The 15,154-nt window shown below is 42.2% G+C and overlaps 1 protein-coding gene across 2 annotated transcripts in view; it reads left to right on the top strand.

Annotated features, from left to right (window-relative positions):
• Positions 1-15,154, top strand: part of ANKRD28 (ankyrin repeat domain 28) — a 208,905-nt gene that overhangs the window by 119,580 nt on the left and 74,171 nt on the right. For both annotated transcript variants that reach the window (XM_069729947.1, XM_069729946.1), the window contains exon 4: positions 11,002-11,072. In XM_069729947.1, the coding sequence (XP_069586048.1) occupies positions 11,002-11,072 (71 nt within the window). The remainder of the gene's footprint in view (positions 1-11,001; positions 11,073-15,154) is intronic.

Below are 15,154 nucleotides of genomic sequence, written 5' to 3'. Positions count from 1 at the left end.
ATGGGGGCAATGCATACAAGGATAGGGATGAGGAATCATGCATACAATGATAGGAATGCGGAACCATGCATACAAGAATGGGGATGAAGGGGCCACGCATACCCGGTTTTTACTCAAGTCAATACATTTTCCCAGTTTTTCGTGGCAAAATTAGGTGTCTTGGCTTATACTTGGGTCGGCTTATACGCAAGTATATACGGTAATGAGTTTCACTATTTGTTTTGAAGAACTGAAATAAATTTAAAACTTACGGTAGATTTATAAACTTTTTGATGATACTCTAATTTTGTGCGAAGCACCTGTAGTCTATGGGGCAGTTCATTTGTCTGCATATTTTTGCACACTGAGTGGTCCGTACAAATTCACTGAGACCTGTCTGACTTTTTTTTTTTATTATTTGAATCTCCCCAGTGCAAGTTGAAAAGAAAAAGAAAAAATAATGCAGCTGTCTGTTGTCAATTGAGAAAGATTATTAATTTTTTTTTTTTTTTAAATAAAATCTTATTTTTCCCCCTAAAAACAAATCTGGTATCAATCACCGCATCGGAAGCACGTCCCGGACAACCCATACTGTGGAAAGATTTATCCCACAAAGTGAAGCTTGCGAGGCAATACATATATATTCCAAGAACTGACCCATTATTTGCTGCTGTTTGTTCATCCATTATACAAATAAATGAAATAAAACGCCTGAGTCTCAGAAAATGGTGGCAAAAAAGCATTTTCTTTTTTAAAAAGTACCGTAACTTTTTATTTTACTACTTTTTATTTTACTACTTTTCCTGAAAAACCTAAAAAAAACATTACATACATTTGTATTGTCATTATCCTTGTCAACCTGCTGAAAAAAATAGCATGTTAATTATACGGAATAGCAAATAGTGTTAAAAAAAACAAAACAATTCGTAATTAATTACAGGGTGTGTTCTGGTTTATTAAACCAAGGAAAAAGTGTGATAAAACAAAGTCATAAATATCCCAAGATGTAATAAATACATCTAATCAGTCATAAATAAGCCCTCATACAGCTCTTTGGATGGAAAAACGCATCAATTGTCAAACAGAAGAATTACTTTTTTCCCCCGTCCCATAAAGAGTAGGTTAGGTATTAGGTTGTATATTTGGCAAAGGCAGGTATCTGTCCAAATCGATCTATAGTTAAAAATAATTCACTTTATTAACAAATCGTTAAAATCAATTTGGATGTGGAAAAAACAATCCATTTAGACTTTTGGAACTCTACATGCATTTTTAATGATGGTTTACTTACTGTATATTTATTAGATCATGTCCCAAAGTGCTGTCACTGACATATTACTAAGTCACTGAAAAACAAGCCCTCCTACATCTGCGTCGACGAAAAAAGTAAAAAAGAAATGTTGCTTGAAATTCAAGGATGAAACAAAATTGATGTGTGGACATTATGGCCAGATTTAAGAGTAGCCCTTAGAGGTGTGCAGGTACGGACTGGGGATGAAATTCAGCCCTGGCATTTAAAATCACATAGGCCCATGTCGTCCCCGTCCCCATGAACCAGATGGGATATATTACTAATATTAGGCTTAAAACCAATTTTATTATAACAAATTTAAAACACACACCAACCCAGTGCTTAATGGCAGGGAAAAAATCTGCCTGAAAAATACAAAAAAGACCAAGCTCTAGCGCATACCCTGCAGTGACCTTTCCTGTCACTTGCCTGGCTGTGGAGGTTGACGCCCTAGTAACGATTTTTTGGCGCCCCCCACTCAACGTGGACTAACGCTCACTGCCCTGTCTCACCCTACTATGCAGGTGGGAAAACAATAATGTATAAGAACAGAGATGAAGAAAAGCAAAAAAATGGTCAAAAAAATCAAAACACAATATAATGAAATTGGCAAAAAAGGCAGGAGCAGGACAAATGCTATAATTGTTGCAGGGATCCAGCCCCTTTGATAAACCAATCGCTAAATACTGCTAGTTTGCAGTGGGTATGCTACCAGACATGCCACATAAACATAATAATTCAGCATAAACAAGAACTATTACCCATACCACACATAATTATATCCTGTAAGCTGTCTAGCTGACTTGAGCACACACATATATATCGATCATCAGTCCAATGACAGCCCCTTGAATGGGGCTGACAGCATCGGTTATTACTATAGAATGCCCATAAAGATACACTGAGCCAAACTATAGGGTATGCCTCTATGGGCCCCTGTGGGGAGTGGGTGCGCCAAAAATTCGTTACTAGGGTGCCAACCTCCACAGCCAGGCAGGTGACAGGAAAGGTCTCTGCAGGGTATGCGCTAGACCTTGGTCTTTTTTGTATTTTTTTAGGCAGATTTTTTTCCCTGCCGTTAATCACTGGGTTGGTGTGTGTTTTAAATTTGTTATAATAAAATTTGTTTTAAGGGGATTCATGTTCACCAAGCTTCTATTCTAGTTCCCAGTATGAGATTTTTTTCTATAAATATTACTAATATTACCCTGGATGAAGGAAAGGAAGATTTACTACAAGACAAATATTTCTATTGATACCTGTGGCTTGCTGGTGTAAGTTATGGAGTCAGCGACTTTGTGCTCCATCGCAACTCTTAACAGTGTGGGTGTCTTCAGAATATCGATTCTGTTAACAACGTAGCAGACAAGGCAGCCCATGACCAGACAGGCCCTTCTGGCATTTGCCAGAATTGCCAGATGGCCAGTCCGGCCCTGGAGGTGTGTTATCAAGTTTGAAAGTTGGCTCCAATCCAATGGCTAGGGGATAACTTTCTGATCACTGAGGCTCTGACCATCGTGGCCCCAACGATCCAAAGGGTTCTGAAGAGCGCAAGCTAATTGGAGCAGAGGTCAGGCATGCGCACTGCCTCTCCATTCATTTTATATTGAAGTGCCCAAGATAAACCAAGCACAGAACTCCACAATCTCCTGCCCTCCAATTAAAAATGATTGGAGCGGTAGTACCCATAATTGACCTCTGCTCCATTGAGCTGGGGCCCTATTCTTGGGATTGGCCGTGGCCACTGCGGTCTGATGCCCAGTGATTGGAAAGTTATTCTATATCCTCCACCCTTGAGAAAACTGCGTTTTTTGCACAGAATGACGCATTGCAACATCTTCAAAAAGACGGAAGTGTGAAAGAGGCCTAAGAGTCAAGTATGTCTTTATCTTTTCCATCCTGTCTTTTCCATCCTTGGGCAGAACTATTACTACCTCATATAACGAGTAACACCGCTGATAAAAGCATTATTAATAATTTCCAGGTAGCTCTGTAATATCTCTTCCTCAAAATGTTTATAGATTTCTTTCTGAAGACCATCCAATCCAGTGGCCTTATCATGAGCCATGTTTCAAACAACCTGGTTGTAATGCCTGCTGCAGCGCAATAGCACTAAACCTCCACCAGGGTGTGCGGGTGAAGGAAAATAAATAAACTCACAGAGAAACCACAGAGCAGCAGGCAGTAGCCACTAGGTGGCGGAAGAGTCATCAGAAAAGCTGGGTCAGCAACAGAGAGGGAAAACTAAGTACCAGAGGTCACAGCAATACACGTGATCAGAAACAAGCCAAAGAAGTCAGAGCCAGAAAACAAACCGGTCAGGGGACAAGCCGAGTCAAATACCAGGAGGTCACAATGCAGAGAGCGAGTACTACGACGAGCGAAGTCACAGGGGAAAACAGAAACGGGACCTAGGTAAACGGGCAGAGGACAAATCTGGGTATAACTGGGTCAGCTGCTGAGGCCAGAGACTGAAACTATAACGGACACCGCTTGCAGGTAACAGCGGACTGAAATAGCCAGACATACCAAAATGAGGCAGGGAAGATTAACTCCCGCATGACTGTCCCGGGGAGAGAGTAATCAGAAACAAACCCCGGACTGGATCATGACACTGGCTAACGTCTTTCAAGGAAATTGGCTGATCTAAAAAATAAACTAAATAAATAAACTACCGTACGTACTCGAGTATAAGCCGAGATTTTCAGCCCACTTTTTTGGGCTGAAAGTCCCCCTCTCGGCTTATACTCGAGTCATATACCCGGGGGTCGGCAGGTGAGGGGGAGCGAGGGCTGTGTAGATATACTTACCTGCTGCGGCGCGGTCCCTGGCTTCCCCGGCACTGCAGATTCTTCCTGTACTGAGTGGTCACATGGCACCGCTCATTACAGAAATGAATAGGCGGCTCCACCTCCCATAGGGGAGGAGCCGCATATTCATTGCTGTAAATGATCGGTAACTGTGACCGCTCAATTACAGGAAGAAGCTGCAGCGCCGGGGAAGCCAGGGACTGCAGGGACCGCGCTGGAAGCAGGTAAGGGGAGCGCAGCGCTGCGCGATATTTACCTGCTCCTCGCTCCGGTGCGGCTCCGTCTGCAGCGTCCTCTAGCAGTGACGCTCAGGTTAGAGGGCGCGGTGACGTAGTCAGTGCGCGCCCTCTGCTGAGCGTCAGTGCTGGAGACGGAGCCACACGAAGAGCAGGTAAATATTGAAAGCGCTGGCGTCCTGAGCAAGAGAAGTGAGTATGTGATTTTTTTTTATTTTTTTTTATGGCAGCACCAGCAGCATTCTATATGGCACAGCATTGTATAAGGAATATGAAAAATGAGAGCGTTTAGCGCATAAAAATGGCCAATTTTATGTGTACCTGGTAGCCCCTTTACGGCATCTCTTATACCAGGTCCTACACTTGCCTTGCCTCGCTGAGAATAAACGTCTCCATCTGAATGGATACATGGGAAACCTCTTCCTAGACTAAAATTCTCTCTCTCTGTGGAGGGGTATTGGACCTGCTGTAATTAAAACACCTGTGGCTAGGAAGCGGATTGCACGATCAGAAGGCTAAAGAATACATTTCAAAAACCTGACCGGCACATCCAAACATAGACTAAGTGTGAACAGGTGCTGAACCTAGAGTCACCAACTCGTATATAGTTAAATAAATAAGGCAGCACACTTGGATGTGCCGGTCAGGTTTTTGAAATGTATTCTTTAGCCTTCTGATCGTGCACTCCGCCTCCTAGCCACAGGTGTTTTAATTACAGCAGGTCCAATATCCCTCCACAGAGAGAGAGAATTTTAGTCTAGGAAGAGGTTTCCCATGTATCCATTCAGATGGAGACGTTTATTCTCAGCGAGGCAAGGCAAGTGTAGGACCTGGTATAAGAGATGCCGTAAAGGGGCTACCAGGTACACATAAAATTGGCCATTTTTATGCGCTAAACGCTCTCATTTTTCATATTTCTAGTGCAGTAATGCAGTTCAAATTTCGTGTTTCAAGTTTGCATGTTTCAGCGCTGCAGTGTGCTGCCTTATTTATTTAACTGTATACGAGTTGGCGACTCTAGGTTCAGCACCTGTTCACACTTAGTCTATGTTTGGATGTGCCGGTCAGGTTTTGGAAAAGCATTATATAAGGAGCATCTATGGGGCCAAAAAGTACGGTGCAGAGCATTATATATGGCACAGCTTTATATGGCACATCTATGGGGCCATAAAGAACGGTGCAGAGCATTATATATGGCACAGCTTTATAAGGAGCATCTATGGGGAAATAATCAATGGTGCAGAGCAATATACTGTATATGAGGCACAGCTTTATAAGGAGCATCTATGGGGCCATAATCAATGGTGCAGAGCAATATACCGTATATGGGGCACAGCTTTATAAGCAGCATCTATGGGGCCATAATCAACGGTGCAGAGCAATATATATGGGGCACAGCTTTATAAGGAGCATCTATGGGGCCATAATCAACGGTGCAGAGCATTATATGTGGCACAGCTTTATATGGAGCATCTATGGGGCCATAATGAACAGTGCAGAGCATTCTATATAGCACAGTTGTATATGGAGCATCTATGGGGCAATAATGAACGGTATGGAGCATCTATTTTTATTTTTGAAATTTACGAGTAGCTGCTGCATTTTCCACCCTAGGCTTATACTCGAGTCAATAAGTTTTCCCAGTTTTTTGTGGCAAAATTAGGGGGGTCGGCTTATACTCGGGCCGGCTTATACTCGAGTATATACGGTATATACTATCTGTATCCTCCAGACAAAAGAGTTATTCCCGAGACATAATTCAACAAATTATCTTGCGAGTTATTGACCTTACACGAATATACTGGTGCTACTCACAAACTTAGAATATTTTAAAAAAATTATTTCAGTTCAATACAAAAAGTGAAGCTCATACATTATATAGTCATTAGAAACAGTAATCCATTTCACGTGTTTATTTCTGTTAATGTTGATGATTATGGCTTACAGGCAATGAAAACCCAAGTCATTATCTCAGTAAATTAGAATACTTTAGAACACCAGCTTGAAATATGATTTTAATATCCAAAATGTTGGCCTACTGTAAAGTATATTCAGTAAATGCACTCAATACTTGGTCGGGGCTGCTTTTGCATCAATTACTGCATCAATGCGGCGTGGCGTGGCGTGGCATGGAGGCGATCAACCTGTGGCACTGCTGAGGTGTTATTGAAGCCCAGGTTGTTCTGATAGCAGCCTTCAGCTTGTCTGCATTGTTGGGTCTGATGTCTCATATTCCTCTTGACAATACCCTATAGATTCTCTATGGGGTTAAGGTCAGGCGAGTTTGCCGGCCAATCGAGCACAGTGATACTATTGTTTTTACACCAGGTATTGGTACTTTTGGCAGTGTGGACAGGTGTCATGTCCTGCTGGAGAATGAAATTTCCATCTCCTAAAAGCTTGTCGGCAGAGGGAAGCATGAAGTGCTCTAAAATCTCCTGGAAGATGGCTGCACTGACATTGGTCTTGATAAAACACAGTGGACCTACATCAGCACATGACATGGCTCCCCACACCATCACTGATTGTGGAAACTTCACACTAGACCTCCAGCAGCTTGGATTGTGGTCTCTCCACTCTTCCTCCAGACTCTGGGACCTTGATTTCCAAATGAAATACAAAATTTGTTTTCATCTGAAAACAACACCTTGGACCACTGAGCAACAGTCCAGTTCTTTTTCTCCTTGGCCCAGGTAAGACGCTTCTGGCATTGTCTATTGGTCATGAGTGGCTTGACACAAGGAATGCGACACTTGTAGCCCATGTCCTGGATACCTCTGTGTGTGGTGGCTCTTGAAGCAATGACTCCAGCAGCAGTCCATTGCTTGTGAATCTCCCCCAAATTTTTGAATGGCCTTTTCTTAACAATCATTTCAAGGCTTCAGTTATCCCAGTGGCTTGTGCACCTTTTTCTACCAAACTTTTTCTTTCCACTCAACTCTCCATTAATATGCTTGGATGCAGCACTCTGTGAACAGCCAGGTTCTTTAGCAATGACCTTTTGTGGCTTACCCTCCTTGTAGAGTGTGTCAGTGACTGCCTTCTGGACATCTGTCAAGTCAGCAGTCTTCCCCATGATTGTGGAGCCTGCGGAAACAGACTAAGGGACCTTAGTCTTAGGAAGCCTTTGCAGGTGTTTTTTGTTAATAATTCTAATTTACTGAGATGACTTTTTGCTTTTCATTGGCTGTAAGCCATAATCATCAACATAAACAGAAATAAACACTTGAAATAGATCACTCTGTTTGTAATGACTTTACAAAATGAGTTTCACTTTTTGTATTGAAGAAATGCAATAAATTAACTTTGATATTCTAGTTTTGTGAGAAGCACCTGTACATTAGAATATAAACTATGTAAGACCTTTAGTGTATCCGGGGTCTTGATGGCCATATTGCCCTCTACATCCCTCCTGACAACCAAATTAACCTCTACCTCCCTCAATTGATATAAAAAAGCATTTTCCTTTTGGGCTAGAGCCTTCTTTGCAAGTAACCGACCCATGGTCTTTCCCTCCTTATAGAATTGCTGATTAAAACCATACATTTATTATTGGCCTATTCTAGTAGGAATGCCCACAGCTGTTTTTGCGATTTCTTCCACTGTGATAGATGTTCAGGGCTATTATTTTGAATAAGCTGCAATTCAATATCCCATACTGTTTCCCTGGTCTACCCCCTATTTTGTGTGGTATACTTAAGACATTTTTTATCTTTTCAGGCCCCTCAGGAAGGCCTTAATTTTATCCCAAGCCACACTTGTGTGCCGACCTCAAATTAGTGGAAAAGAGTTCCGGTAGTTGCACACATTGTTACAGTCAATAATTTTCAGACGATAGATTAAGCCTCCACTCCTGAGAGAACCTAGACCTCATCGGATCCACCTGTAACCATAGGGGAGAGTGATCTAATAACGACCTAGGAGAATATTTTATATTAACGAGCCCTGGAATCATAGAAGGATTATGTAGTACCAAATCAGTTATTGAAAAAGATGATTCACAATACAAAATACTTGAAATAAAATATTCTGTATTGGTTGTCTCCTACATAGAGCCCACCACACCAAAAATAAACCATAAAACTTGCACAGATGCGCCACTATTAGTGATAAGCTAACGTGCTCTAATAAGGCGTTATCCGAGCATGCTCCGGTACTAACAGAGTGCCTTCGGCGTGCTCGAATAATGTGTTCAAGTCCCTGCGGCTGGATGTCTCGCCACTATTTGACAGCAGCAACACATTCAGGCATGCATTTGTTAGGCAATCCGTGCATGTGTTGATGATGCAGCCACGGGGACTCGAACATATTTTTCGAGCACGCCGAAGACACTGTTAGCACCTGGGCATACTCAGATAACGCCTTATCCAAGTTCGTTCTCATCACTAGTCATTAAACATCACACTATTTCTTGCAACTTCCACATTTAATCTGTCACGATGGAAGCATATGTGGCATAGACTTTACTTACCCCACATTTTAATCACCAAACGAACAGTGTTCTCAAGAATTTGCTAAGAGAATAACTTAGGCACCAGAATGGTGATTTCTTGGCTGCCGCAATGCCCCACAAAAAATACGGAAAGATGCAATCAGAATATCGTATGTAAACCAAAAGTTGTCAATAAAAAAAGTTATTCCTGCTTGGTATGACCATAATAGTACTGACCTGGGAATCATATCGCCAGGTAATTTTTAACGGATAATGAAGTCTGTAACAACAAAACCCTGAAAACTGTCAGAAGTGTTTGTTTTTTGTTTTTTTCCGGAAGGGTAAAATCTTAACGCTTTTCTGGCTAAGAGACTGAAAGAGAAGTGCTGTCCTTTATAATGATGTTGGCACGTGGTCTCATGACTCTTATGTATTGGATAAGTATTATCGCACAGAAGGGAATCTCTGATGGCAATCTCGCCATAGTATAAGCCTGGTGCAGTTGTGTCCTCTGCTCTGTTGTATGTTAGAAGACCAGGAAAGAATGATGTCCTGCTTTTGTATAGCCACATTAAATACCTTAGTTCTACCAAGTTCCTGGTCATTAAGAAAACGTCCTCCACTCGTGGTGAGAAAGGAAGTGTTGGCGAGCCAGACTCGACCATGCTGACTAACCTGGCGGAAGCTGGTCACACACTTCCTGATTTGCTTTTCTTAGCGCTGTTTTTTTTTCTAATTGGGTCTGTTTAATGTCAGCGCCTGTTGCTGTGGTTACATGTTCTTACAGTTTCTTCCGTGAGTCATTATTTGCCTCCTATTCAAGTGACTTTTTATGCAGATGAAATTCCAGAAAGCTGCCGAGCATTGAGACCCCTTTCTGGCGCACAGCTCTACACCGTGACCTTTCTGTAGCAGATTCCTATACAGTTCACGCTCTGCTATGAATGCGACCTTTCATAAATGCTAAATCCTTTAACTTTGCTTTTTTAAATTATTGAATACTTTTGTTAATTATAATTACTATTATTTGCTGATACTTCCTGTATTTTATAAATTCCTTATTTGGCACCCAATTTCTTATTTTTGTTGCCCAAATTATCCATAATTTTAACAAACCAGATTTTGGTACTTATTGGAGTAGTCTAACCTCAGCAACAACTTACCAGTCTGCATGGATGTCATAAAAATAACAAAATTGGGTCTACTCCTCTGCTGTCACCCCTGTGTGGATCCAGTGCAAGTTGCTTGGGTGGTCTGCTCTGGGGACAGAAGCAGTGATGTTCCATTCTTAATCATCTGACTGCTTAGGCCTGTGATTGTCTGCAGCAGTCAGCTGCCTGGGGGTGCTTTAAAGATGCAAGTTTGATGGCGCTCTGTTCCCATCACCTAACCGCTGTAGAAAAAGCAAATTAGTTCCCAAGCAGTCGGATGATTAACGAATGGGACATAATTGCTTACGGTCTGGGCACAGGCCACCAGAATGAACTGCTCTGGATCCAAGGACATCCGGTTTTGTTATATTTAAGGCTATGTGCACACGGTGCGGATTTACTGCAGATCCGCAGCGGGTTTTTTTCCGCGCAGAAACGCTGCAGATCCGCGAGTGATTTACAGTACAATGTAAATCAATGGAGAAAAAAAAATTTCTGTGCTAATGGTGCGGAAAATTCTGCACGGAAAACACTGCAGATCAAAAGGAGCATGTCATTTATTTGTGCGGATCTGCAGCATTTTTGTACCCATTCCATTATAGAAATCCGCAGGGGTAAAAACGCATGAAATCCGCATAAAATCCACATAAAAAAAAACCGCATCAAATCCGCACCTGCGTTTCCTGCCAAGAGATGCAGAATCCGCACAAAAAATTCCAGAGGCAAATCCGCAACGTGTGCACATAGCCTAAGCCATCTGGTACGCTTCTTTGAGGATATATATGTGATTATTTGGGCTTGCCTGTATCACTTTGAATCCATGTGCATTGCGGGTCCTGGTCAGATTTTTGTCTAAACAGTATCTGACATTTTAGATGCTGCTTTTGCTTTTCTTCTTTAAATGAGTGATGTCTGAGCAGAGATACGGTAATCCAGTTATTGCTAAAATGGTCACTTTATGAGCAAACAAAGAGGAAAATACGGTACTTGAAATTGCAGTAGTTTGCTTTATGCCTTTTGCCACTTTTTCTAACAATCTGATTCAATTCTGTAATGTTTCAAGTAATTGTTAATTAGTATTACTTGTGCTACTGTTTTACAGGAGCCAGAGTAAATGCCAAAGACAGCAAATGGTTAACGCCTCTACATAGAGCTGTTGCCCCCTGTAGTGAGGTAAGTGTGAAGTTAGATGCCAAACATTGCATACAAAACTCCTCACATCTCCAGGTGTGTATGTGTACTGTCTATGTATATGTGTCCATATTTATATAGATACGCATGTATATATTTATTATGCTTTGCTTATATGGCGCGATCTTATTCCGCAGCTCTTTACATACATTATCATCACTGTCCCCAATGGGGCTCACACAATCTATCATATATTACATTCTAATTTATATTTATTACGGTATACTATATTATAATATATTATATTCTCAAGTGCATATGTGTGTGTGTGTGTATGGAACAACCCCTTTTTAATGTCCCTCAAGGTAACTAGTAAAATGGAAAAACAAAAAAAACATGCATACCACCAGGACTGGCGCCACTCTTCATACTGTGTACCCCGGCGATCTCGTCACATTATTCGTTTAGACGAGTGTTGCAGTTGCTGATCTGCAGCGCTCACATGATTTAATGTCACAAGATCCCCAAGGGTTCACGTGGCGAGGGGAGTATGTGTTATATATACGGTAACAGTGAGTCATTTCTCAAACCTAGAAAAGTCCAAAATAAATCAGTGATCGGAGTGTGAGGTCTTTCTTATCAATTCTCTTATAACGCTTGAAATTGTGGGGATGCAGATTTTGCAAATAATCAAAGAACCAAACACTTGCGTTACACCATACAGTGAACCAGGGATTTTTAAAAAAAAAATTTTTAATTACTCCTACATAATACAAACATGACCAAAACACTTGTAATGAGATGTATTTTCTGTTATTTAGTGTCCATTTCCCCATTCATGGTTTTGCTTCCTTTTCTGCCAGGATGGTTTTCACACTTTTGACAAAAAATTAAAAGTTAAAAAAGTCAAAATGAAAATCCATATTCTCACTCGGATATAAGCAAGAAACCATCAGTGTAAAAATACAGCCCTGGACTTAACACAAGTTGGTGCTTTCTTGCTATCTTGTATCAAAGTGTAACCGTTTGTATAAGTGCATACAGCCATATTTGTGTCTGTACGTCTCTATTCGCACTTTTTGTTTTTGCTGCTTTTTTTTCTGCAGGCATAACCTGCTCTCTTGGCAGTAAAGAAGCTGCTTACAAAAATCAGATTTTACTGCTTTTTTATTGTGTCTTGTGCATGCTGATAAAGTTTAGTGCACCCCCAAAAATGATGATGCAACTTTTTTTTATGTTTTTGCTGCTTTTTTTGCACTTGCCCATTTCTTTCTATGGGTGTAAAAACGCTGAAAGAAGTGACATGCTAAGTTCTCAAAAACACATCAGTTTTCCAATTCAGTCAAGAACAAAACCCAATTTGTATGCATGAGATTTCTGAAATCTCATAGCTTTTGCTGATGCTGTAAAACGCAGCTTAAAATTTGCTGCAAAAATGCAGTGTGTGAACATAATTTCATTCTGACTGTGAAGGATGGCACCGGTGAATCCCACCGCTGCCACCACATGTGAAGAACCCACACCTCACCACCACGTCTGACGTCACTATTACGTCTAGGGGCTCACGTAGTACTCTTTTCATTTGCATCATGTGACGATCCACACCCCCTGGGGACGCACAAGGTCAGCTTGGCACAGTTTTACACAGACACCCCCTGTCCATTCCTCGCCCTTGGAGGCACGGGGAGTGAGGCAGGTTGGCCCATGCAGCTGCTGACGTGGCACCACACTCACAACCCCAACAGGCTCACACCCCTTCACTACACCAGTTAAACAGAGCGCTGCCAGCCCGCTAGGACTGCCGCCAATCACCAACGGGATTATATCTGACCAGAAACCAGCCCCGGTTGCATGGAAAGTTTAGCCTAATGTGGATTTGTGGTTCAAGATAAAAGAACAACCCAAGGTTAAATTATGTATTTAATTGCCTTAATGGCACACCAGACAAAAAGCTAAATACACAATGGTTATACATATACAATGGTCAGATGTACAAATATAAATAGTGGGTAGTACAAAGTTTGCAGAAGATAAGTCAATCAGATGAAAGGCCTGGCTTGTGGGGAGGGGCCTACACATGGGATTCTGGTGGTCTCCTTTGTTCCTTGACTTCTCCCCACAGGATATGTAGTCGCAACCTCCTTAGAGAAAAGCAATAGACCATGCTTTCCACGAGCATTTGACCCATTTGCGTCACTCCCCTCCTGCTCCCTTGGGCTGAATCTAAATCCCCTTTCCTTAACTCTAATGGCTAAAAACGCCAAACCACGGCCCCCTGAGGAAGCCCACGCGAAACGCGCATTGGGGCTGCGTTGTCAGACCAATTGCAAGGACATACCTGGGTGAGATATTATTTTTGCTATGATGCACATTGTTTAAAGATCTGGGTATTTATATAGGGCCATAGCTATGGTGATAATGTGTCTTTAATTAACCCTCAATATACCCATCGTGCTGTGACTGTTGCAATATATATATTACGATCATTGAAATCCCCGTCCTAGTCTATATAATTGTCTAAGGGTCACTTCCGTCTGTCTGTCCTTCTGTCACGGTTATTCATTCGCTGATTGGTCTCGGCAGCTGCCTGTCATGGCTGCCGCGACCAATCCGCGACGGGCACAGTCAATTTAGTCCCTCCCCTACTCCCCTGCACTCACTGCCTGGCGCCCGCTCCGTAATCCCCTCCACTCACCGCTCACACAGGGTTAATGGCAGCGGTAACGGCCCGCGGTGTAACGCACTCCGTTACCGCTGCTATTAACCCTGTGTCCCCAACTATTTACTATTGATGCTGCTTATACAGCATCAATAGTAAAAATATGTCATGTTAAAAATAATAAAAAAACAAAAAACCTGCTATACTCACCATCCGCTGCCTTTGCCGCTCGTCGCCATGCTCCCGGGACCGCTCCATTGCAAGCGGCAGCTTCCGGTCCCAGGGCTGGTGTGCGACAAGGACCTGCCGTGACGTCACGGTCATGTGACCGCGACGTCATCATAGGTCCTGCTCACACCAGCCCTGGAGCGAGGAGCAGCAAAGGCGGCGGATGGTGAGTATAGCAGGACTTCCAACGGGCCTTCGGAAGGTGAGTATATGTTTTTTTTTTTTTTAAGTCTCTATACTACGTGGCTCTGTGCTGGGCAATATACTACGTGACTGGGCAATATACTACGTGACTGGGCAATATACTACGTGACTGGGCAATATACTACGTGGCTGGGCAATATACTACGTGGCTGGGCAATATATTACGTGGCTGGGCAATATATTACATGGCTGGGCAATATACTACGTGGCTGGGCAATATATTACGTGGCTGGGCAATATATTACATGGCTGGGCAATATACTACGTGGCTGGGCAATATATTACGTGGCTGGGCAATATATTACATGGCTGGGCAATATACTACGTGGCTGGGCAATATACTACGTGGCTGGGCAATATACTACGTGGCTGGGCAATATACTACGTGGCTGGGCAATATACTACGTGGCTGGGCAATATACTACGTGGCTGGGCAATATACTACGTGGCTGGGCAATATACTACGTGGCTGGGCAATATACTACGTGGACATGCATATTCTAGAATACCCGATGCGTTAGAATCGGGCCACCATCTAGTTATATATATAAGCAATTGTGTCGGACTTTTCTGTTTGTGTCCTTCACTATATAAATTGTTTGTCCGTATAACTTTTTTAATATATGTGTCTATGGTATTTACTATTTTATTAATAACCAATAAATTTTTGATATTTTTATGGGTAGTTTGGTACTCCTTTCTCCTAGGTGACTAGAACTGTCTGCTATCCAAATGCTATAAATCTTCATGTCTAGAAGCTAACATGAGGCCTGAGGCACAGGAGATTGTTAGCTTCTTACTTGTTTAGCAAATTTTTTTTTTTTTAAATCCTAACTTTGAGCATATAGAAACCCGATTTAACAGGTTGTTCAGTACTTTATATTAATAATTTATTGATAAGGTGCAGTCAGACGACCTTCCAAGTGGGCTCGAGATCTTCATGCAGTGAGCCGCTGGCCAGTCCGTGCTCTGCATTCCAGTCTTGGTCCGATTTCTGAGGCCGTCTGACTGCACCCTTTGGATAGGTATCGGG

This window comes from Ranitomeya imitator, chromosome 6 (assembly GCF_032444005.1).
Source record: "Ranitomeya imitator isolate aRanImi1 chromosome 6, aRanImi1.pri, whole genome shotgun sequence".
In the NCBI taxonomy this organism is placed as follows: domain Eukaryota; kingdom Metazoa; phylum Chordata; class Amphibia; order Anura; family Dendrobatidae; genus Ranitomeya; species Ranitomeya imitator.
Note: the sequence above shows the minus strand (reverse complement) of the source record. Positions and strands in the feature narration are given on the sequence as shown.